General features: G+C 42.0%; 1 protein-coding gene across 2 annotated transcripts in view; it reads right to left on the bottom strand.

The window, feature by feature from the left end:
* The window catches only part of tgfbr3 (transforming growth factor, beta receptor III), a 146,106-nt gene that overhangs the window by 57,408 nt on the left and 63,384 nt on the right, over positions 1–25,314 (bottom strand). For both annotated transcript variants that reach the window (XM_066663695.1, XM_066663696.1), the window contains exon 4: positions 2,892–3,029. In XM_066663695.1, the coding sequence (XP_066519792.1) occupies positions 2,892–3,029 (138 nt within the window). The remainder of the gene's footprint in view (positions 1–2,891; positions 3,030–25,314) is intronic.

Here is a 25,314-nt window from a genome sequence, read left to right as displayed (position 1 = left end):
ACACACAGATCAGGTACACTCAATTTGTGTATGTGATCACACTTGTCATGGACTGCAATGTGGAGCCAACTGTGTGTGTGTGTGTGCGTGTGTGTATTAGTGGGTGGGTTGGTGGGTGTGTTTCTGTCAAGCAGACTCCTTTGAAAACAAAGACGTTGTACTAATGTCCTCCAGAATACAGTACATTACAGTAAACCAGATATTTTCATCCAAAAGACATGAAAAATATGTACTATGTACTTTGTACAGGAAATAGTGCAATAAGCGACAATGGCTAATTCCTTCTGTTTTGCTCACACAGCATTATTCTCTGTGGGCTCTGTAACTGGAGCCTCTGTTTCGGATGGAGTGCAACTGTGGTTCAGGCTCTGGTTTGTCTGGAACGTTTTGCTCCATGCTTGGGTTGTGCAATGGGGAACAGAATTGAAAACATGCGTACGGCTCCTATATCCAGTTCTAATCCTACACCCACCAAATACACATGGGTGATGATGGACAGCTATGTCACCCAGTGAGGATTCTCCATGCTGTTGAGAGCAAATGAAGAGTGGTGGAAAGATAAAATCAAAAGTTCTTGCTGTAAAAATCAAATGAAATCATTCAGAGAGCATGTACGTAAGGGTGTGGTCAGGTCTGACATCTTTTTATAAATAAAGATGTAAGAAAGATATTATTGTTAGAGCTGGCGTCAGTGTTTGTGTGTGTATACAAAAGACTGATGTGTGTGTGCTGTATTTTGCTTCCAGTTTTCCAGGAAAGTTGATCCTCATCCACAAAACAAGCAGGCGCAGAGAGCCCATAGCCACATATGGAAATAATACATAAGTCCTGATGCTACATTCTTGAGGAATGCTATGGTGTTAAGGCACATTTGAAAATGATTATTGCATTGAACCGCAAGCTACATGAAAGTGTTCACCAGAGTGTTTCAGTAAGGAAGAGCATACAAGTTAGTTAATCATGCGATTTTCAGAAGATAGCAAAGCTCAGGCCAGGAGATCCAAGTCAGTCCGCTTTCATTTTGTCATTAAGCCTTCTATTAGGGGCAGCTGCTTGCCTGACTAAATATGGTGGGTTATTTGGGGGATGCTTGCCTCAAAACCTCAACCTAAACTCCCTAGTTTGTACCTCTTGATTTAGTCAGTGGAAAGGAAATGCCTGAGATTATACCATGTCATTGCTGTAAGAGAAAGAACACAGAACATATCTCCTGCCTAAAGTTGTATGGTTTTGTAAGAATTACATTTTAGATATTTAATTTTTTTTATTCTCTTACCCTCAATAATATAGTCAGTCAAACAAACAAGTTTTACAATGCTGTCTTATATAATACATATCTTACCTTAGTGAGTAGATTTAGACCACTTGAGCCAGTAACAGTTAGCATGACTAGCCTAGCTACCAAAGCAACTAAAACTATATATATATATTTAAACACCATGTAAATGTGTACCATGTAAATACACTATGCAATTCAATATACAGTTTTTTAATATTATTGTTTTCAACCAGCGTGGCTCTAGTCATAAGCATTATTGGCATGTAAAATGAAAATGAATGCTAACCCACCCGCAAGTATGACAACATGAGTTCTCATTCTGAGATGTTCTTTGACCAAAAAAAACCATAGTGATTGAGTACTTTGTATTGTTTGTTTGTTTTTTAAGCTATTATTGTAGCCTCTATATTATGTATCATGAAGGAAAAGTAGATGTTTCACTGAACGATACACCTTTGGGTTTGTACACTAGGATTTCTGTCTAAAACCCCCTGATCTAAGTCAATTCAAAGGAAAGGAAATGCCTTGAATAATACGATGTTGTTGAGGGAGAAACAAAATCATCACTGGAAAACAAGTGGTGCTGATAAGACAGATCTCCTCAATTTAGTTTATCTCTCAGACAAATTTGCCTTCGACCAAAGTGGTGTGAAAGTGCTTTCTTCAGACAAAACAGCCTCCAATCAGCCTCCATGACGACCACAGGCGAGACGCTGTGTTTTTACTGTTCGACTGTGAAAGTCTTCAGGGTTTTGGTAATGGAAATATCAGCAGACTGTGCTGAGGTGTTTGTATGCAGCAATAAACAGAACACAAGCACAATTAAGGGACGTTTCACGTTCCCTAAACGTTAGTTAAACAGTGCTGGTCTGATAGTTTCCAGCAAGGGCTTCTGGATGAGGTGGAGGTGGAGGTGGGGGTGGGGGTGGGGGGAGACCAAAAAGCACCAGAGAAGCGGAAGGTAACAGAGCGTAGCTGTGGCTAACAGCTAAACCTCAGCTCTGCACTAATCGCTGCCACTTCCATGGAACCGACTGACTGCCAAACATCCGGTTAGCGTCTGCAGGCTGCAGAGCAATCAATACTAACCTGTGAGGCTAAGCCAATGCAATTATACGCCCATCTGTCTGAGAGGGATCGTGTGTGTGTACATGCATGTGTATGCCTGTGTGTTTTTCCTCCAGAGACACACACCTCAATGCATCTTTTTCTGCAAATGGAATGGCTTCTGGCAGGTGTTGGGTGATGTTTGTTTGGGGAAGAGAAACTAGCGTAAAAGAGTCGAGTGTTTGAGCATGTTTGTTGTGCAGGACTGAGCTGGTGTTGAATATTCATTAGGGAGGGGAGGTGGATCAGAGTAAATGTGATGGAAAATGAAATAAATGAGGGTATATAATTCTGCATATATATATATATATATATATATATATATATATATATATATATATATATATGAGTGTGTGTGTGTGAGGGAGAGAGAGAGAGAGAGAGACTGCGGTGGCAGTACAGAAAAGTGGCTGTGCATTGTAAAGCATGTCATAACAATATTACCACGTATATAAGTCCAGTTAAATACTCTTTTATCCCACAATGGAGAAAAACTCAAACTCACGTAGAAGATTCGCTTGACTCCAGGGACAAGTTTCTCTGTGTGAAGCTTCCACAGGACTGAGTGTGGCGAGTTCAGGAGAAACACCAGGGGCTTTCGGTGGACAGACATAGACTGGATTGGCCTCAGATGTAGCGCCACCTGGAGGAAGCAAAACCAGGAGTGAATGGGTGCAAACCAACAGCCAGAGAGAACAAATGAATAAAGAGTGAGGAAGAAGAAAAACAATAAATATGTTCAAGTTTTTCATTCTTAGTTTTGTTTTGAGGAAATTAAGTTTACTTATCATGATTATCATTACTTTATCTACTTCATGTTTATTTCCATTAGACAAAGAATGACTAAACAAAGCTGGAAGAGCAGATGAAACCTTGTATTTTGACATCCACGTCAGTGTCCGAATGGTCAGTGTTATCATTTTACTCCACACTAATTTTGCTCTATTCTTTTATTCCCTTCTCTGTCATATATTTAAGTTGGAGTGTTATTTTCTAAGGCAGTAGAACCCCTACCATTCCTGTGTAATTACCACCGCACCACTCACACTGATTGCTGCTCTTTATCTGAGAGTTCTGTGTTGTTTATGTGAAACACATTGCTGATAATGTCATGGTGGCAGAGAGACAGCAATGCTGTTTAAAAGAGAAATAATACAGAGCTTCAAAGCTTCTAAAACACTGGAGCTTTTGTTAGGGAGAGAGAGAGAGAGAGGGAGAGAGAGAGAGAGAGAGAGAGAGAGAGAGAGAGAGAGAGAGTTAGTCTAGTTCATTTTACTCTTCAGTTCTGTTGTGTATGGACAACTGCAAACATTAAAACATGGTTGTGTTTGTCCTGCTGGTGAACTCTGACCTAAACAGAAGCTTCAGAGTAAATATTTCACAGAAACAGATTTAAACAGAGGTTTGTGTGTGTGTGTGTGTTTTGGGAGGGGTGGTGGTATCAAAAGTAACTCTCAATTTTATTCTCTTTCATTTACAAACCCATTTTTCAGAAAAGTTGGGATATTTTGTAAGATGCAATAAAAAACTGTCTGATGTGTTAATTCTCTTGACCCTTTGATTTGATGGGCAAATATACCAAAAAAGCATTTCACTGACCAACTCTTTTGTAAACACATTTAGAAAAGTAATGACTGACACACTCCAAAAAACATTTAAACAAGGGGGAAATAAGTGTGAAGATTTTTATAGAAATTATTGTCACACCGTTCTGAAGCATCACACTATAAACCAGTGAATATAAAATATTGAATATAATATAAAATATGAATATAAAATGTATAGTAAAGAAGCACTGACCAAAAGCTCAGTCTTTGCAAACAAAAATGAGTCATTGCTCAAAAGGTTATGCCAAAATATGTGACATAATTGTCAACAAATTAAAACAGAACATTTTTGAATGCACCATTGCAAAGTATTTATGTCTTTCACCATTTACAGTTCATAATATCTCCAAATGTCCCATAAAGGCCAGGTTGAGGAACCACTGCTGACTGTGTATGTCCAGTGAGCCCTCAGATGGTGCTTGTCGATTAAACATTCCACCGCCGCATCAAGAAATGCAACTTGAAACTCTATGATGCAAAGAGGAAGCTCTCGGTGCTCAAAGTCATCTGAGATGGACTGAAAGATGGTGGAAACAGGTTCGGTGATCAGCCAAGTCCATGTTTCAGCTTGTGTTTGGGGAAAATGGACATCAGCTTCTCTGCGCCAAAGGCCATCCAGACTGTTGCCAACATAAAGTGCAAATACCAGCATCTGTGATGGCATGTGAGGGCATCAGTTCCCACAGCATGGGTGATCTGCAGATATGTGAAGGTACCACTGATGCAGAAGCTTACATTGGTATTCTGCAAAGACATATTCTGCTGTCAAGATGACGTCTTTCACAGGAAATCTATGTCTATGAAGGACAATGCCAGGCCTCGTTCTGCTTAACCACTAAACATAGTGTGTGTGTACTTGACAGGCCTGTCTTCTACTGAAAATTTATGGCACATCATGAAGAGAAGAACCAGACAAAAGAGACCATAAACTGTTGAATAGCCCAAGTCAATTTCCAAACAACAGTGATCTTCCATTCCCAAACATTTTAAAAGTGCATTTAAAAGATGACATGTTCCAGTAGTAAACATGCTTCTCTCCTACTTTTTTTGAGTGTACTGAAGGCAAACAATTTCTTACATTCACAAACATTTATTCAGACTGCATAGAGCACCTTGCAAATTGATCTTAAAGCTCTTTAAGAAGAGATTTCCTTCACTGTGTATCAATGTGTCTCTGTTTAAAGCTGAAAACATGAAACTCATCCATATGTTTATACATTTAAGGCTCATTTATGCTCAATGTTAAACATACGGATACTGATGAAGCCTTCTGTCTATGCTCTGCCTTCTTTTTGTCCATTTCTGGGCATGTTCTTTAAAAGCTTTTGGATAGAGTACTTCTGGAAACCATTGGGTCAGTGTCTCAAATATTTCAAGCAAAACACGTCCTCTGGTAAAATAAGCGAAAATAGTTCTCTGTCCAACGTCTACTTGTTCGAACCAGACAAACAGGATGTCTTCTAAAACTGAAGTAATGAACAGTGAGAACTTAATAAACACAGCTCTGTAACAGATCAAAGCACAAACAAATGGGCGGGGCAGGGCGGGGAGGAGGGTTTGGGAATTAAGACAGAGGGGGAATAAAGGATTAAATCAAAATGGGAGAAGGAGAAAAAGGTTTATAAGACACAAAGAAAGCAGGAGAGAGAAGGGTAAAGAGGTAATTAACGAGAGTTGGTGCATGAGCAATGAGACAGAAAGCTTTAGAGGGAGAGAGAGAGAGAGTAGGACAGAAAGAGACAGACAATATGCAGCATATTTTTGGTAGCTGAGCTAACCTGGACCTTTTGCAAGGGTTTTTAATAGATCTGTATTCAAGAGGTTCTAAAGAGGGTCTCCACACAGTATACATTTCTCTCTCTCTCATTATCTGTGTGTGTGTGTGTGTGTGTGTGTTTGAGGGAAGAGGAGGAGAGGACTGTAGCAAATCAGAATGCTTAGCAATGAGCTTATAAAAGGGCTGCAATAATCATAACAGAGAGAGAGAGAGAGAGAGAGAGAACCTGAGAGCAGCAGAGAGAGACATTTGGAAAGACGAGAGTGGAAGAAATTACGAAGTGCTTATCACTGCGAGGGTTTGGCCCATTCACACACACGCACACACAGGCACATGCTCACACTCACACATGGCCAGGAGTCCCATAAGCATTACGTTTTAGTCTTTCTGGGTTTTTATTTTGTTTTTTTTTCCCCTTCGTCTTCCCTTAATCGTGTTTGTCATGAGTGGAAAATTTCCGTTAAGTGTCTGATCTCAGTAAAGCCTCACCACAAGAGACAGAATGAAAAACAGCTTAAATAAATAAATAAATTCATTAAAGCAGCAGGTAGTGTCGCAGTCACACAGCTCCAGGGGCCTGGAGGTTGTGGGTTTGATTCCCGCTCCGGGTGACTGTCTGTGAGGAGTTGGTGTGTTCTCCCCGTGTCCGCGTGGGTTTCCTCCGGGTGCTGCAGTTTCCTCCTACAGTCCAAAAACACACTTTGGTAGGTGGATTGGCGACTCAAAAGTGTCCGTAGGTGTGAGTGTGTGTGTGTGTTGCCCTGTGAAGGACTGGCGCCCCCTCCAGGGTGTATTCCCGCCTTGCGCCCAATGATTCCAGGTAGGCTCTGGACCCACCGCGACCCTGAACTGGATAAGCGCTTACGGATAATGAATGAATGAATGAATTAAAAAAAAGAAAAAGGAAAGAAGGAGAAAGAGAGAGATGGGGAGACAGGGAAAAGTGGGGAGGAGAGAGAAAGACTGGGAGAAGGAGAATGAAAGAAAGAAAGAAAGAAAGAAAGAAAGAAAGAAAGAAACAGAGAAAAAGCGTATGAGTGAAGTGTACAAGCCCAAAACCCCTCTGATTGTAAAAGTCATGGAATTTTGGAATCAGACATAAAACAGTCCAAGAAATCTGAGTCATAAACATTACAAACACACCACAGCACAAACACACTCCTGACGTGTCGAAGCAGCTGGGGAAAGGTGAGGGACAAATGATGCTGGCCAGCACTCTCTCTTACATTTCACTGATGACCGCAAGTCACTGATGAGCCCAAACATCTCACTGAGGATCCATGAACTCAAGCCATCAGCATAATGCACACACCAGAGTCCTGAGTATGCATCACTATTTTGGGGCCAGAGTTATGCCTAAATAGAAATACCAGGGCCTGTTTAGGTCTATGAAATGAAATAATTGCATTTACAATAATTGTTTACAGTCTCACTGCCTTTCTCTGGGTTCTTTAAATGATGAAGTTTATGTAAAAGCATTAAAGGTTTGGCAGTGTAAGCCCAAATTCTATATCCAATTAAACTGTTTAATTATAATAAACATATATTATTTTTGTTTTTGATTTACTAGAAAACCTAAGTATAATCTAATCAACTGATTACACATTTAAATGAGTTTACAGATTTAAATTTATTAAACAAAAAAATGTTGTAATGGATTAACTACATTGGGGACTTTAATGACTGTAAGCCCTCAATTTTTTCAGCTTCTTGTTGTGAGGAAAACATTTCAGGAGCTGATTGTTTCAACAAGTGTGGCTGACATTTTGCTTCTTATTCAGTAACCTATGGCTGTTTGTTTCAACAAGTGTGGCTGACATTTTGCTTCTTATTCAGTAACGTTTGGCTGTTTGTTTCAACAAGTGTGGCTGACATTTTGCTTCTTATTCAGTAACCTATGGCTGTTTGTGTGCAGGGACAATTTTGATACAGCACTGTGGCAGTGGCGAGTGTAGGAGGGGCTGGGGAATTCATGGGGGAGCTCCCAGTATGCTCCGTGGCCACCCATTCTCTAGTTTAAGAGCTATTTTCAGTGATTTAATATTGTTGTTTGGGGGTTTGGGGGTATTTATGTGTTTTTGTGTGTGTGTGTGTGTGTGTGTGTGTGTTTGGGCTTGGTTTGTAGTGAGATATGGTGCCTTATGGGGGTTCATCTTCTCAAGGGGGGGGGGGGGGGGGTGCTTAAAACAAACTTACTTCATTATCCCACATCTGATGATCTTACAGTATAAAAAAACAGTAATCAAATTAATCAAATCTTGTTCTACTATGTCTATGTGTTTTTTATGCAGATGCATCGCAAATGTCTTCTGAAATTAAGGCTATTAATATGTAGTTGGTCCCCTTTTGTCCTGTTGCCACAGCTTCTACTAATCTAGGGATATTTCACCCCAGCTGTTGCAACATTGCTGTGAGGGTTTGGCATATTTTAAATATGGAGAAATATATGTTATTGTACATTTTACAGTGACAATAAAAAGATTCTATCACTCCAATTTATTCCGGAAGTACTGAACTGTGCTCCATCACTACAGTGTATGCAGTTCCACTGCTTCACAGCCCAGTAAGAGAGAGACAGTCAGACAAAGAGGCAGCAGTGTTACCCTGGTGTATATAGCAAGCTGGCGTGGGCAGGTGTGTTGAGGTTTTATTTGCCTGTCTATGGTGTGAAACTGTGTCTGGACGCGGGGTCTGTCTGGGCTGATCAAGTTACACTGAAACACACAACAGCCAAACAGCTGCAGCCCACGCAGAAAGACCACCTGGCCAACACCGAGCTGCCTAGCACGTTAACGATCTGTTTAAATCATAAACCAGTCACTAAGGAGAATCAGATACATAAAATACAAACAAAGAATGAGCAAAAAAGTGACATATACAACTCTAAGACTCTCAGTCCACACTATTAGACAAACTGTCACTGTGATGTTATTTTCGTTGGTATGGTATTTCAATGGAATATTCATACCATTAATTAGGGAACATAATTGCACCTTATTCTACTATAATTGTAGATTTTAAAATTGTGTTGATTTCATACGCCCCATTTCATCTCCAGGTAAAGCTGGGCAATTAATTGAAAATAAATCAAATTTGACACTCAGAACTTCTAATTGATATCATTATCATCATCATCATCATCATCATCATCTTTTCCGCTTATATATTTCAGGGTCGCAGTGGCAATAGGGCAAGCAAGAAGCCCAGACGTCTCGGTCCCCTGCCACTTCAACCAGCTCCTCCTGGGGGATCCCCAGGTATTCCCAGGTCTGCCAGGAGATATAATCCCTCCAACGTGTCCGGGGTCTACTTCCTGTTGGACGTGCCTGGTATACCTCCAGTGGGAGGTGTTCAGGAGGCATCCTTACCAGATGCCCAAACCACCTCAACTGACTCCTCTCAACGCGAAGGAGCAGTGACTCTACTTCGAGCTCCTCCCTAATCACGGAGCTCCTCACCCAATGATAGAGAGTACCCCAGAAGCCCATGGGAGAAAGATAATATCAGCCGCTTGTATACGCGATCTCGTTCTATCGGTCATTGCCCAAAGCTCATGACCACATGGGAACGTAGACTGACCCGTAAATTGAGAGCTTTGCTTTATGGCTCAGCTCTCTCTTCATCACAACGGTCCGGTACAGTGACCACATTACTGCAGACCTACAGTTAACCTCACAAGCCCTCTTCCCATCACTCGTGATCAAGAATCTCAGATACTTGAACTCCTTCACTTGGGGTAGGTTCTCATCCACTACCTGAAGGGAGCATGCCACCTGTTTCTGGGAGATAACCATGGCCTCAGACTTGGAGGTGCTGACCAGCATACTGACCGCTTCACACTCAGCTGCACACTGCTCAAGTGAACATTGGAGGCCTCCGTGCGAGGAAGTCAGAAGGACAACGTTGTCCACAAACATCAAAGATGCCATCTCCCGAGCCCTTCAATGCAAGCCTTCCTGTCCCAGGCTATGCCTCGCCATCCTGTCCATGAACACCAGGAACAGGAGTGGAGACCAGCACAGCCCTGTCGGAGTCCAATGCCCACATTGAACAAGCTTGATTTACTACTGAGCATGCGAGCACAACTCAAATTCTGAGAGTACAAGGATCGTACAGGAGCGACCCTGGCACCCCATACTCCTGGAGCACCTCCCACAGAATCTCTTGGGGAACATGATTATACACCTTCTCCAAATCCACAAAGCATGTGTAGAGTGGAGTAGCAAACTCCCCCTCAATCATCTGTGAAAAAGTAAAGATTTGGTCCATAGTTCCATAGACAGGACGAAATCCGCATTGTTCCTCCAAAATCCTAGGTTCGACTGTCGGACGGATTCTCCTTTCCAGCACCTTGGCATAGACTTTCCCAGGGAGGCTGAGAAGCGTGATGCCATGATATTTGGCACACTTTCTCCAGTCCCCTTTTTTAAAAAAAGAACCACCACCCGTTTGCCAATCCAAAGGTACTGTTCCTGAGGTCCATGCAAAATTGTAGATACATGTCATCTAAGACAGCCCCACAGTATCAAGTGCCTTCAGTAACTCTGGGCAAATCCACTCTTGGGGATTTGCCACTGCGTAGCCTTTTAACCACCTCAGTGATTTCAGCCAAGGGACATCCCAGACACTTCTGGCCTTACCTCCTGTCCAAGAGGCATGTCTCTCGGGTTAAGGAGTTCAGAGTTTCACCATCCTTACTTAGCACAGCTTGGACAGTATCCCCCTCTCCCCCTCCTGAGCTGTCAGAGCTTCTGCAACTGCTACAGGTGTAGCCTTTTTCACATGCCGGTATACATCTGTGGACTTGGGAGTTCCCAGAGCCAGCCAAGCACAAAAAGCCTCCTTCTTCCACTTGACAGCTTCCCTCACCTCTGGTGTCCACCAACATGTTATAGGGTTGCCACCATAACAGGCACGAGAAGTCCAGAAAAGGGTCTATTCAGACTCTATTCCCACATCCACCTACCTGAGAGCTGAAATCCATCAGTCCTCTGTCAGCTTTTCCTAGCACACGTGCACTATACGTTTGAGCCTACCAGGTCTGTCCGGCAGCTTTCCCCACCATTGGATCCAACTCACCACCAGATGGTGATCAGTTGACAGCTCAACCCCTGTCTTTACACAAGTGTCCAAAACATATGGCCTCAGATCAGAAGATATGACCACAAAGTCAACCTTTGGCCCAAGGCGCTCTGGTACCAAGTACACTTATATAAGCCACGTTGTGTTTGAACATGGTGATCGTTATGGACAAACCATGATTAGCACAGAAGTTCCAATAACATTACTGCACTCAGGTTCAGATCAGGTTGGCCATTCCTCCCAATCACTCCTCTCCAGATTTCCCAGTCATTGCCAATGTGAGCACTGAAGTCCCCCAGCAAAACAATAGAGTCAGTGCATGGAATCCTCTCTAGCACTCCACTCACTACTTCCAAGAAGGCTGAATACTCTGAGCTGCTGTTTGGTGTATATGCACACAACAGTCAAAGTTTTCCTCTCTACAAGCTGGAGCCGCATTGAGACAACCCTGTCGTTTACTGGGATGAACTCCAACTATACAGCTGCCAGCTGGGGATTGTGAGTATCCCCACACCCACCCGGCGCCTCTCACCCTGAACAACTCCTGAGCGGGAAGGAGACCAACCCCTATCGAGGAGTTTGGTCCCAGAGCCCACACTGTGTGTAGAGGTTAGCCCAACTATATCTAGCTGGTATCTCTCAACCTCCCGCACCAGGTTCAGCTCCTTCTCCCCCAATGAGGTCACGATCTACGTTTCTGCTGCCAAGCTCCATGACACCAGGGGCCCCTTCACCCCTGCTCTGTGCCCAATGGACATGGCATCAAACTACTCTGGATCTTTGAGGGTGGTGAGCCCGCATGATCCTCCCACACTGCCTTTTCAGGCTGAGCCCAACCGGGTCACGTGGGCTGCTTCTAATTAGGTTGAATGGGATTTTATCAGTGTCCTGTTAAGCTTGTCTAACCTTGGAATGGTAGTTATGGAAAACAAATTTGTGGGCAGACCATGGATAATACAATTGCACCCTTGTGTATCATGTTTTGTATTTCCTGAGGTGGCACAATGGCACTACAGGGAGTGCTCCTGCCACAGAGCTCCAGTGTCATGGTATCCTGGGTTCGAACCTTGCGTCAGGACACTATCTGTAGGGTGTAGTCAGCACATGCTTGCATGTGTTTCCTCTGAGCACTCCAATTTTCTCCCACAATCCAAAACATATGCTAGTAGGTGGATTAGCTATGTGAAATTCCACAGGTGTGAGTGTGTGACTGAACTGGCATCTTGTCCAGGGTGTATAACTACCTAGCGCTGAGTAATTCTGGCTAGACTCCGGACCCACCATGGCCCTGTTGAGGATGAATCAGTTATTCCCATGTGCTAATTTGCTAATGGTTTAGTGTGCTTTCCTAGACTGCTAGTACATTAGGGGTTAAACATGCCAACATAAATCCATCTTTTGTGTAACCTGGCAAAATAAAACTGACTCTGGTTTTGATACTGAAGAAACTTATAACCCAGGTGCACACACTCCACCACACACACCTGTGCTCCATTACTGATTTAATTCATGCCCAATGTCAGAAAAACACAGCCGTTCCTCTGCTGTGACCTGAAGTGCCGCATGCCTTTCAGAGACTGCAGGAGTAAAGCTTTCAGGTTTATGATTCATGCTCTCTCCTCTAAAAAGCCTATAATAAATTACCAGCCTGTAAAACACTCTCTTTCTCTCTCTCTCACTCTCTCTCTGTTGACAGAGGATAGCTCACACATTCTGCAGGAAAAGGGTGTTTCCTCTGTTGACAAAGTTCATTAAGTGACTGACATTACTTACAGATTCCCTGCAAACAACAAAACATCCTCCAATTAGCCTGGTGCTAACGCTAAGACAAACACATTCTGCTGGACAACTAAATGCGGTGGGACTCCATCAGGGACAAATTACTCCCCAGATCCTGGCAGAAAGGTGGAGGGAAAGAGTTCGATATTGAAGTGAAAGCTCAGAGAAGGCAGTGCGTTTGGCACTACTGGGGGAAATGGATGTCTTTGGGAAGCCGTTAGCACAGGAATTCAGCGGAGCTCGGCTAATTTTCAGTCACAGAGAGGAAACAGGCTCACAGAAACAGCCTGACAAAACTTCACTACTCTGCCCAACATTACTCCCTGCCCAGGCCGGTGCACTGGAGAACAACATTTACACTCAGCCATGATTTACAGCTAACTCTGTCAGACAGGGACAAAAAGAGCAGATTGTGTTTTGTGCTTGTCACCATTATTGCTAGCATCATTGCAGCTCACAAAAGAAAAAAAATAATTATCTTAACCTTACTTTAAAAAGGCATGTCCAGACCCATAGGCAACCATAATAGCTATCTGCTGTCTTAGTTTCTCTTCCCTTGCAGATTCTCCTATTAATTAAACTGAATAGATCATAAGTATTCAGTCTTATCCACAAAGGGCCAGTTTGCATAGCAGGAGCAAATCAGCTTTTTTCAAACTGAAACCAGCCAATTTAAAGGAAAACTAGGTAGTGATTTAACCTTAATGACAACTTCAAAATCATTGTGATGCTTCTCTTACCTGTAACAGGGGGAATATGGCCTCTGTTGTTGCTGCTCTGGGCTTAGCACTGCAGAAACTGAACTATGTAACTTTTGAAGGTAATAATCCACCCCCACCTTTCCCCTCCCATTTGATTTCAGGATAGTGCTGTAATTGTGAATTACATACTGTAATGTTAAGGGGAGTGTGTTGCCCTGTGAAGGACTGGCGCCCCCTCCAGGGTGTATTCCCACCTTGCACCCAATGATTCCAGGTAGGCTCTGGACCCACTGCGACCCTGAACTGGATGAGCAGTTACAGATAATGAATGAATGAATGAAATGAATGTTAAGGGGAACCAAGCAGCAAAAATCCCAAATCTTAACTAGTGTTCCTTTAACAAGGGTAACACTCCAGCTTATTTGGAACAAAAATCTGCAGCCATGCCAACCTTCTGTGAACACGACTGGACACTTCAGGGCAAATCTGCATTCTAGCAGATTGAGACAATGTTGACTGGATATTTATGGGCGTCGTACTACGCATTTGCCATGATTACAATGAAAATGAACAGCTTGATGCTCCACCCACTAATGACTTTTTCAGTTTCTTCTTTTTCCTAATGGAAAATTCTCCTGTAAGAAAGAACAATCTCCCTAAGTCTCTGTAGTTCCACCTAGATAACGTTGAGATTACATGGAAAGACAAAGGAGATGTCTGATCTCCTACTGCTCAGATATTTCTGCTAAGAAAAAAACGAGCCCAGGAATGTCACACTGAGATTTGCTGAGATAGTAATGTTCATGCTTTTCTGCAGCAGGACTCAGATATTTCTCATCCCAGTTTGGTGCTGTGAGTAAACATATATCGTGCTGTCAGCCAAGGGCTTTACGGTGGGGAGCTGAGGGGTTAGGGTTATGCAAAGTAGGTCCTGGCATGCCAGTGCCTACCAGGAAAAGAGAAGTGGTCGCGTAGTTGTTTTTTGTTGTTGTCATGTTGTGTTAGGTTGTGTTTACTTACATTTGCATTGTTGTTTTGTGTAAAAGCACAGCAGTTTGTGGCGATATGATTTGGTGCTGCGTTCTGTGATCTGGGTCTTTATAAAGAGTTCTTGGGGAAAAGCAGCAAAATAAAAGTCGCATTCTACCCAAGTGCCCTGGTGTCCTTGCCTTTTTTGACTCATTAGCTAAAATATATATTTATAGGCATTTTAACTGCAATACAAGTATCCTAATGTATTAAACCATTTTAATGTTTGTTTTATGCTCTTTCTCCTAAGAATCACCACAGAAGTTTCCTAATTTATCAAACAGCTGTGTAAACTCTTTTTTTTTTTGAGGGATACATTCAGTACTTTTACTAACGAGAAAGAGGAGTGCATTTTAAGATTCAAATCACTGTTGCATGTCTGTGTCTGAACCAATTTACAGCCATGTGTATCACATCTTCACTGGCATGTGTGTGTGTGTGTGTGTGTGTGTGTGTGTGTGTTGTAATGGGTGCTGTGTTTGAGTGAGACAGCATCTTGGTTCTTTCTGGATGACTGCAATGGAATAAAGGAGGCCTCTTTGTGAATGAGAGAGAGAGAGAGAGAGAGAGAGAGAGAGAGAGAGAGAGAGAAAGAGAGAGAGAGAAGGCTCCTATCACTGCAGCTGACTGATCTGAAGCCATGAAGCCTCTCTACACAACGATAGCCATCAGTCGCCGCTGGGCACAAACACACACACACACACACACACACACACACACACACACACACACAGGGACCCCCTATCCCAGTCATATCTACCGCATCAGACCACTTTACCCTGTCGGAGCCCACAGGTAAACATACAATCATAATATGGTGTGTGTGTGTGTGTGTGTGTGTGTGTGTGTGTGTGTGTGTGTGTGTGGTGTGAGTCTCTTGACATGTGTATTCCTTGTGTGAGCAAGGAACCTGATCGTGACCTCATGCAAAAACAGGTTTACACAGATAAAATCATCAAAATGTCCCTCCAATCTCTCTCTCTCTCTCTCTCTCTCTCTCTCTCTCTCTCTCACTCACTCTCTAGTCTCAGTACTCCTCAACTTCAACAACTCAGCAAGTAGCAGTTCACATGGCCTGCTGAAATAATGAAACATTTAAACAACCTTCAGCAATAACAGCCTGGCCCTCACACACACACACACAGTCCTGTTGCTCTGTCAGTAGTCTTCTTCACACAGACTTTCTGGGTTGGTTTCTCCATGATTCTCTGTCTTCTCACTTTTTATTTGTCTTTGGAAGTTAATACGTTCCAGTGCTTTAAACTGGTTTTAATCCATTGCTTGGTGGAACTGGCAGAATAAATCATTTAGAAATATTTCATACTGATGTCTGAAATGTTTCAGCCTGAGCATAATCTCGCATGAGCTGTTTGTTTTCTATCAAAGCAAAGCAATTGTAAGTTTGAGTATGATTAATTGGGGATATTTTTCTTGAATTTTTTGCTTTCCTTTCAGAAGTCCTGGGACCCTGTAACAGACAGTGTATTGTATATTCTATTTACAGTGTAAACTCCCCATTAAGATAGCATTACAACTCTTTGTGTTTGTGTGAGTGAATGCAGGCCTGCTCTGTGACAGTAGCTGCAGCTCATTGTCAAGTCTGAGGTGGCACTGTGTCACATTGGTTTGTTTGGTTTCCCTGTGCTCTGCTCTCTCTCTCTTGCTCCCTCTCTCTATCTAAGAATTCCACCTGATAAAACAATCATCCGCTAGGCTCGGCGCTGAGCCACAGCCAAGAGCTCGCGTTTGATGTTTGCCTTTCGCTAAATTGATTAGACAAAGATGGCCTGCGAGGGAGATTACGCCGGCCGGGCTTTGTTTATTTTTGACCTCGGCGTGGAACCGCTCTCAGTCATGAGGATACAGGACCAGAGCCTCCACTGTTTCTCCACTGTTGCTAAGCAAAATTACACTTGTTTGTCAAAAAAAAAAAAAAAAAAATGCAACATTCACACTTCCAGCACAGGACACACCACCACCAGCAAAAGCTTGATAATTCCCAGCACTGCACTCTGTATGAAGTAATAATTTATAAAAGAGAATTATCTTTGCACATATTTCCCCAGACTTTTCCCTAAATGCAGATTTTCATTCAAGTTCAGACAAGTATTATTTTTTATGTATTTAGTTTTGCACTGGAGCGCCGTGGTTAATGTAGCTAATAAATAAATGAAGCTTTAAAGTAACACTAGGCACTATTTTCACCTTAAAAGTACAGATTCACAATCATCGTAACCTGTAATAGGGAGAATAGAACTTCTGTCCTTGCTACTCTAGACTCAGCACTGCAGAATCTGAATTACTTACCCCTCCCCCTTGATTTCAGGCAGTGCCTTAATAGTGAATTATATTCTTCAACTGTAGGGGGAGCAAAAGAGCAAAAAGAAATCTTATTTAGTGTTACTTTAAAGGCGATTTTTAAGATTTTAATCTATAAACACTTTTTATAATATTCTGATGATGTTTGGTATGCTAGGCTCTCTCACACACACACACTCTTACTCTCACTCACACGCTAACTCTCTACTCATCGGAGAGACATGGCATCTGGAGCGGAGAGAACCCCAAATGTTAAAAGCACAAACCAAAATGAGGATATTGCTCTATTCCTGTTCCATTGGTGGGTAATATTGATTTATATTTGCTGTTTCGGAGCACTTAAGGTTTAAATGTCTCCAAATTCAGGAGACGGCTAACTACATTACTGAAATGCTACAAAACTAAACAACTTGAATTACAAACGAGTTTCTGTGGTAACTCAAACAGTGAATAAAAAATGTACAGTACAACACGTACAACAACAGTCAAAGTACATATCATTCTGCCTTAAAAGACACTGAGCTTCTGGACATAAACAAACCAGAGAAAACGTTTCACTATAATCATAGATGTCCCATTTAAAATGTCCCCTTGAAAGCAGTGTCAAGGAAACTACCAATCACAAAATTAGTGCATTCTAACAAATCTGCCATTATAAAACTGGCCCTAAAATCAAACATATTGAACTCAACATCTCTGTGTGGTTAAACTGTACCTAACTGTAAACACCATATTTAAAAATGTTGTTGGTACTTCAAACTGAGGACAGTATTTCAAAATTATGACATGTCTGATGTGTTCAATTTCTGTTCTGTGTCTGGTTTGTTAGTGCAAGCCAAAACTGTGGTCATTCATGACAGGGAGGGGGTGCTGTGGGAACTCATTTACTGGTGATATCATGCTCTGAAACAAGTGGGGAAATTATAATACAAGCCCAGTAGCCCACCATAGTTGTGAATTTAGAACCAGAGTATGGCTTAAAAGAGGGAGACAGTTGAAAAGAGACAAAACACTCTGAGGTGCTGAGGCTTTATCCCCTAAATTTGTGTGATTTGAGCCTGAGGGAACTGGAACATTGTCTGTGTTATGGCTGCTTGTTAGTTTTTTTGATTTTTTAACTTTTTTGTTTCTCCAGCACCAGTTGCTGGACTTGATTCTCTCAAACATGTATTTTTATTTGTTCAATCATTCATTCATTCATTGTCTGCAAGTACTTATCCAGTCCAGTCCTGCCCGGAATCACTGGGCGCAAGCCAGGAACACACCCTGGAGGGGGCACTATTCCTTCAAAGGGCGACACACAATCACACATTCACTCACACCTATGGACACTTTTGTGTTGCCAATCCACCTACAAATGTGTGTTTTTGGTCCGTGGGAGGAAACCGGAGCACCCGGAGTATGCCGTTGCCATATTCATCCTGATTTAAACATACAAAAGCACCATCTACTACATGCAGTAGTTGGAGAGTCATTTTTGATGTGGCTGCATGGAATTTTCCATCTTAAAATCACTGCACACACATGACACATGAAGAAAATCCGAGACTGGCCTTAAGGAACAGCTGAAGCTGATGTTTTTTGAATGAAGTGAAAATGACCTGTGCCTGTAACACCTTGGGCTTAAAAATCAACCAGAACAAAACACATCTCTGACCACAGGCTCATGCTGACATGTGGGTGCTTTCTGCATCTGTTCATACTATTACCTCTCTCTCTCTATCTCTCTCTCTCTCTCTCTCTCTCTCTCTCTCTCTCTGCCCGGTCCCAGCTGGTTTATATATTAACTTGGTAAGTGCAGCTTTAATCTTGCACAGATTTTACTCTCACACCCTTTTATAGCCAATTTTTCTCTGGTTGGATGCAAACGATAAAAGGTTTTAATGATCTTTTTAATCTTTTACTAAGTGTTTTTAAAATAAGGCTTTGTTTTTTTATATATTTTAAAACCTCAAACTAATAAACCTATGACACAATTACTAATACAATAAATATTCACAAAGTTAATCATACACAGAGTTTGCATATAAAATATTCATTAGTCTACATCTCTAAATGCTTCTACAGTGTCCCTATATATATATATATATTGCAGCTCCACAAAAAGACACCATTTTTTAATAGAAAAAAAAATTGAAATAAAAAAATGTTTGATGTTCTCCAGCTGGCATTAAACACACAGCAGTTTGATCTCTCATTAACTTAGCTACAGCAAACCAGCACAGGCGTGACCGGAGTAAAAATTGTTGCCAACCTCAGAGTACAATTATGTGAATAAAAGTAAATTCAACATCATTAGAGAGCTCAACATGCTTGGAGAAGAATGCTAAACCCCACTTATTTTATATTAGCTACAAACAGCCTACATTGACTAGGATTGTGGTAAGTAATGCAAGAACCACCCAAAGAAAGTGAGAACATTTATGGTGTTCTCCACTGGACTCTCAAACTTGAATGAATGTGGCACTAGTTCTAAACTCTAAAAGGCAGAGCCATATTTGAAGCTGCTACAATTTATTGATAAAGTGTCCATCTTGGGATAAATTTGAACACAATCAAGCAGACCAAATTTCAAACAGCCTGTATTTCAATGTCTATATTTGTGCTAAATAAAGGCCATGAGAGCTTGATTTGATTTAGCCCAAAGAACAATTTGAGCACACTTTACTGTTTGATGGAAAAACGTTTATTGAAATGACTACCAAAATATATATAATAAATTTAAAACCTCTTTTTATTTCATTATATTATTTTGATACAGTAAAATAACTGCTGCTGTATACGTCCAATAATGTGCCAAAGACTCGTTCTGACTTAATCCTCTTCTGCATGAACCTTATCACCATCTTCAGCAAAAGAATGGATGCTTTGTTCTTTACTCCGTCTGATTGCCTCTCCATTCTCCATTTTCACACATGCACGAGCATGGGCAGAGTAGGAGAGAGTGAAATGCAGGCAGATGAGGTCATCACTGTTTAGTTCATAGAGACTAAGGGGAGAATTAACCTGGAACTAAAGGATTAGCATCTGAGTGGTCTGTGTCAAACCCAGCTGAGTCCTGCTGCCAGCCTAAGGGGTATCAGACTACGTCTTTAAAGCCAGGCCTATGAGGCCTTTGAGAATGTTCTGTGAGTGAAGGAACAGATTCTGTGCATATCAAAGGCCTTCTCTCACTGGGCCTAAGCTACTGAAAGAGAGGAACCTTAAACACAACTGTCACCAGGGCCATGATCACTGGAAATAATACAAGCACCACAGCTTCTGCCACTCAGTGACAAATCTAAAAGGCAAATCAGAATGGTTCACTATTCATACTAACAATGACAAAAGGACTGCTTCATGCATTAGATCATTACCTGATCCCAGAAATTTTTAAACATTCATTCATTATTTGTAACCGCTTAACCAGTTCAGGGTCGTGGTGGGTCCTGAGCCTACCCAGAATCATTGGGCACAAGGCATACACCCTGGAGGGGGCCCAGTCTTTCACAGGGCAACACATACTCACAGATTCACACATTTTGAGTGGTCAATCCACCTACCAATGTGTGTTTTTGGACCGTGGGAGGAAACCGGAGCACCCGGAGGAAACCCACACAGACACTGGGAGAACACACCAACTCCTCACAGACAGTCACCCGGAGCGGGACTTGAATCCACAATCTCCAGGTCCCTGTGTGACTGCGACACTACCTGCTGTACCACCATGTAGTCCACTTTTTAAACAGGTATACTATAATAACATTTCCCATATATCGTGGAGGATGGCATGGTCTGTGAGGAATGAAATGAATGAAAACACTGGTTACCCTCCAAGCCTGGAAGCAGCATGTGATGAGGCAGACCTAGCTAACTGATGTCCTAAATCTTGCCTGCTAGATTTAGAGGTAGAGGCAGCTGAGAGACAGACTCCCACTGAAATATGTCAGACAGAAGATTCCTCTGTGAATCAGAGCCACTGTTTTGCCAAATCACATTCCAAGCCCTGTCCGACGTCATGCCATCAATCCACAATCAACCGCACTCCAACTACCTGTCAGTGACAGCATGCTCCACTTCAACCAGCCAAAGAAAACCTCTACCACACTTTCTGGACTTTTATTATTTCTTTAAAAAAGAGAGAAACCCTACTATGCTGATACTGTTCTGTGTGATTGCATAAGAGCTTTGTTGCAGGAGTGTGTTCTGGGCTCTGAGAGAGAGGAAAAGTGGCTGTTCAACGGCATGAGCGATGAGGTTGTTATAGTGGAAGTGAGGTGTGTGTGTGTGTGTGTGTGTGTGTGGTTGGGGGGGGGGGGTACACTGGAGTTTGGGTGGGGGGGTACACTGGAGTTTGGGTGGGGGGGAGGGGGGGAGTTCTGGGTGTTCAATTACAGTTAATTACAGAGTAGAGTAGGGGAGCCTGGAACAATGCCAAACAGCCAGCCTCACACAGCTGTGCTTTGCTCTCCGTTATTAAACATATTATATACAGAGAGAAAGGCTGAGAGAGACAGAAGAACAGAGAGTGGAAGAGAGGAAGTAAGAGAGGGCAATAGAAAAGAGGTGGGAAGTGTAAGGGACAGAATGAAAAGAGAGAGGGATACAAAGCAAGAAAGAGGACAGAGAAAGAAAATAAATTAAGAGAAAGGGGGAAGAATGAAAAAGAGAGACAGTAACAGAGAAAGTGTGTGTGGTGTGTGTGTGTAACAGAGAGAGAGCATGAGAGAAAGTGAGTGAGTGAGAGTGAGAGAGAGAGCGAGAGAGAGAGAGAGAGAGAGAGAGAGAGAGAGAGACCAAGAGCAAGTGAGGCAGGAAACCATTCATTTTGATATGAGCAGTTCTGTAGAGAAAATGAAAATGAATGTGTGTGTGTGCGTGTGTATTGGTTGGGGGGGGGGGGGCATGGGAGGTTGTACTTATGAGACTTTCACACACGGATGTTAGTTTAGTGCGGATGTGGAGGCAACCCTGACACCTTGCAGCTGCTCTGCGTGTGTGTGTTTGTGTGTGTGCGTGTGTATGTTCTACTGGTACAGGTTTGATAGTGTAAATCTGAGGGGAAAGTTTTGTAATTACATTAATATCTTTCTATTCATTCCTGTTTGAAACCGTTTGAGAGTAAAACACTAACAATGAGCCCAGCTCAGTTGCACGCAGTGATGGTGTTTAAGCAGTAGTGTTGTACACATCTAAAGGGCACGAGGTGAAATGTGTCCCAGTTCTGCTCTCAACTCGCCCACCCCTTGAAAACCTGAACCCTCATGGCCCTTCTGTTCACCATTCAACAATGTCTTCAGAGTGCACACTTCAAGGAAGGCTTTAGGGCCAAGGGCCTGAATTGAGACAGGGAAAAGACCATAGACAGCAAAATCTAACCCCAGACATGCTCACCTTGTACTTTCCTACTCCAAGATATGCATATAAGAACAGAAAATGGATGGAAATATAACTTCTGTGAGAACTGCAGTCTATCTGATCTAGTTCTGAAGAGAAGTGTATCAGCAAGACTACATTAATTTCTGAACCTGCTGTTGATTGTACACTTTATGCAGCTTTAGCTATTAGCTGTGATGTTGGAACAACTAAACAAATGGAATAAGCAGGGAACTAAAACAAGAGCAAAGAGAAACTAGGCAAGCCTAGTTTAGCCGGACCGCCATTGGCCATATAGCTATTGCCACAGAGGTATTTCTGGTATTTCAAAAACAGGAAAGCCCAAAATACATACCCTTGTCATTGGAAGGTCTGGATATCAATGTCTTTGGTTACATGTGGTTTTTATTATGTGATTGTGTTGTACAGAAATTATGGAGGGCAGGTAATGAATGCAGAAATGAAAAAAGGAGCCCAAAGATTTGTTCATATTATATAACACTGTCATCGATGTTTTTCTTGTTCATTTTATTTAAAATTAAATACTAGATGATCTACCACCAAAATACAAAGAAGACCAAGAACATTTTGTTGATTTTAAGAATTAGAATTACTTATTTATTTAGTATAACTGGTTAGAGCACATGAAATATAAAGTGGCTGTGCGCAGCTATATGGAGTTTTATAAAAACACTAATGCCACAAAATATCTCCCCACCACAAAGTCACACACTCATGTGAAATAAGTAAATTCAGCAGTCCTCCTCTCTCTGCGAGATATATTATGTGTGTAAATGTTGCCGAGTTCAGAGCTGTCCTGCTGAGCTTGTGAAGTAACCAATGGCGAGCCGAGGATCTGGCAAATGTGCATGAAATGAAATGAATTCAATACTATATACATATATAGATATATATAAAAGTTTCCAAAACTAGTTAGAAACGGTAAGTTGCCTCCCCTCCTTCCTATTTTCTGATGTTTTCTCTCCTGTTTCCTGTCCTCTTTCTCTTGCGTTCTATGCCTGGCAATACACACGTAGATTCAGACTCCTCTCATTAGCTTTGGGACAGGAATGGTACTAATCAGGGATATAACAACAACATCCTGCAGAAGGAGCAAAACACCGGATAGAAGTCCATTATGGGTCAGCGAAGTCCTTCATGTGATGAAAAAGATGCAACTTTATCACCATCCATGATGAGAGACATTGATGAGCAGACATTAATCATTGAATTAAAGACCTACAGGGACGTGCTAAAATCCTAAGCGTGCTTAAAGGGAATGTCTATGATTGTGGGGAACTGTTCTTCTTAGCATCTTTTAAGGTGGAAGAGTTGGTTTAAGGAGAAAATGTCCTAGCACCAAGTGGTGGAGCAGGCGCAAAGGGAACAACTCAGGCGGGTTACACCTGAGAGTTAGAAGTATAGCAGTAGAATCAGGATAAAATAAGTAATTTTGGGCAGTAATAGCACATATCACAGTGTTGAGCACATATCACAGTGTTGAGCCCACATGAGAAATTCTTTCACTAAAACAGCCCTAACTATTTGGTTCTCTTTTACTGTCCTGTTGATTAACAGAGCAACAAAAACATTCAGCCCCAAGATGCCTCTCTACACTAATGTTACGAATGTTTACTTAAAATAATATTACCTCTTAAATGTTTCTTAAAATTAAATGATGACCAAACAGAAGCCATTGTCTTTGGTCATCCAGACTGCACTAAAATAATGGCAAATTGCCTATACACAGATAAACTCAGTGGTCAGTGCTAGTTTTTATCAGCACAGAAAAATTGCCAAGCTCAAACCCATTAAACTGAAGTAATGCAAAACTGAATTTATTACATCAAGTCACTGCTGTAACTCTCTCTACCTGGGTATCAACCAGTCTCTGTCATGTCTGCAACAGGTCCAAAATGCAGCTGCTCGGCTTTTAACTGGGACCAAGAAGAGAAAACCAGAAAACAGAACAGAGTAAGTGGATAAAATAATGGTGATGATCATTCTTATGTAATCAAGCACGGAACTAAACACAATGCTGCCATATTTGCACTATGCTACTCTTTGCCCTTCTGTTAGATGCTAACTGCATTTTGTTGTCTTGTTCTTGTACAGAGCAAAACTGAATTTATTACATCAAGTCTTGACTACTGTAACTCTCTCTACCTGGGTATCAACCAGTCTCTGTCATGTCTGCAACGGGTCCAAAATGCAGCTGCTCGGCTTTTAACTGGGACCAAGAAGAGGGAGAACTTTCTAGTTTTGGCCTCCCTACATTAGTTGCCTGTTAAATTCAGAGTTGAGTATAAGGTCGTATTGGTTGTTTATTTGAACGGCATGTCTCCAACATACATCTCTGACCTCCTGAATCCATATTCAACTCCAAGAGTTTTTAGATCCTCCAATTAGCTGTTCTTAGACACATCGAATTCTAGACTGAAATCAAAAGTTGACAGAGCATATTCCGTTGCTGCTCCCAAACTGTGGAATAGTTTGTCAGTTTTTATTAGGATGTCACCTACAACTGATGTGTTTAAGTCCAAATTAAAAACATACTCTCAGGTCTTTGGGTGCTTTTAATTCAAGTTCTAAGTTCTAATTTATCTTTATGTCAAGGCTAAATTTGAATTTTGCTTTACAAATATACTTTCATTCATTCATTCATTCATTCATTGTCTATAACGCTTATGCAGTTCAGGGTCATGATGGGTCCGGAGCCTACCCAGAATCACTGGGCACAAGGTGGGAACACACCCTGGAGGGGGCGCCAGTCCTTCACAAGGCGACACACACACACTCACACCTATGGACACTTTTGAGTCGCCAATCCACATACCAACATGTGTTTTTGGACCGTGGGAGGAACATGGAGCACCCGGAGGAAACCCACACCGACACAAGGAGAACACACTAAACTCCTCACAGCGGGACTCAAGCCCCCAGCCCCAAACCCAGATCCCTGGAGCTGTGTGACAGCAACACTACCTGCACAATTTAAGGTGGAACAGGAACCGGGAAATGAAAAGGTAACTTTAGCCTCATGCAGTTGTGAAGCACGAGTATCATGTTTTGCACAGTTCTGTTGGTGCTATGACTGTGCACTGGAGATAGATATAAAACATGTATATTTCTCGTACACAAATCTCTCTGGATTAAGAGAGTCTGGCGGTTAGGGAACTGGGCGTATAACTGGAACTTTGCCAGTTCATTCCCCAGAGAAATGCAGAGAACAGTTCTTCTGTGTGCAAGCACAGTGGCCAATAAAATGATTCTAATTAT

This window comes from Hoplias malabaricus, chromosome 3, assembly GCF_029633855.1.
Source record: "Hoplias malabaricus isolate fHopMal1 chromosome 3, fHopMal1.hap1, whole genome shotgun sequence".
NCBI classification, from domain to species: domain Eukaryota; kingdom Metazoa; phylum Chordata; class Actinopteri; order Characiformes; family Erythrinidae; genus Hoplias; species Hoplias malabaricus.
This window is presented reverse-complemented; position numbering and strand designations above follow the sequence as displayed.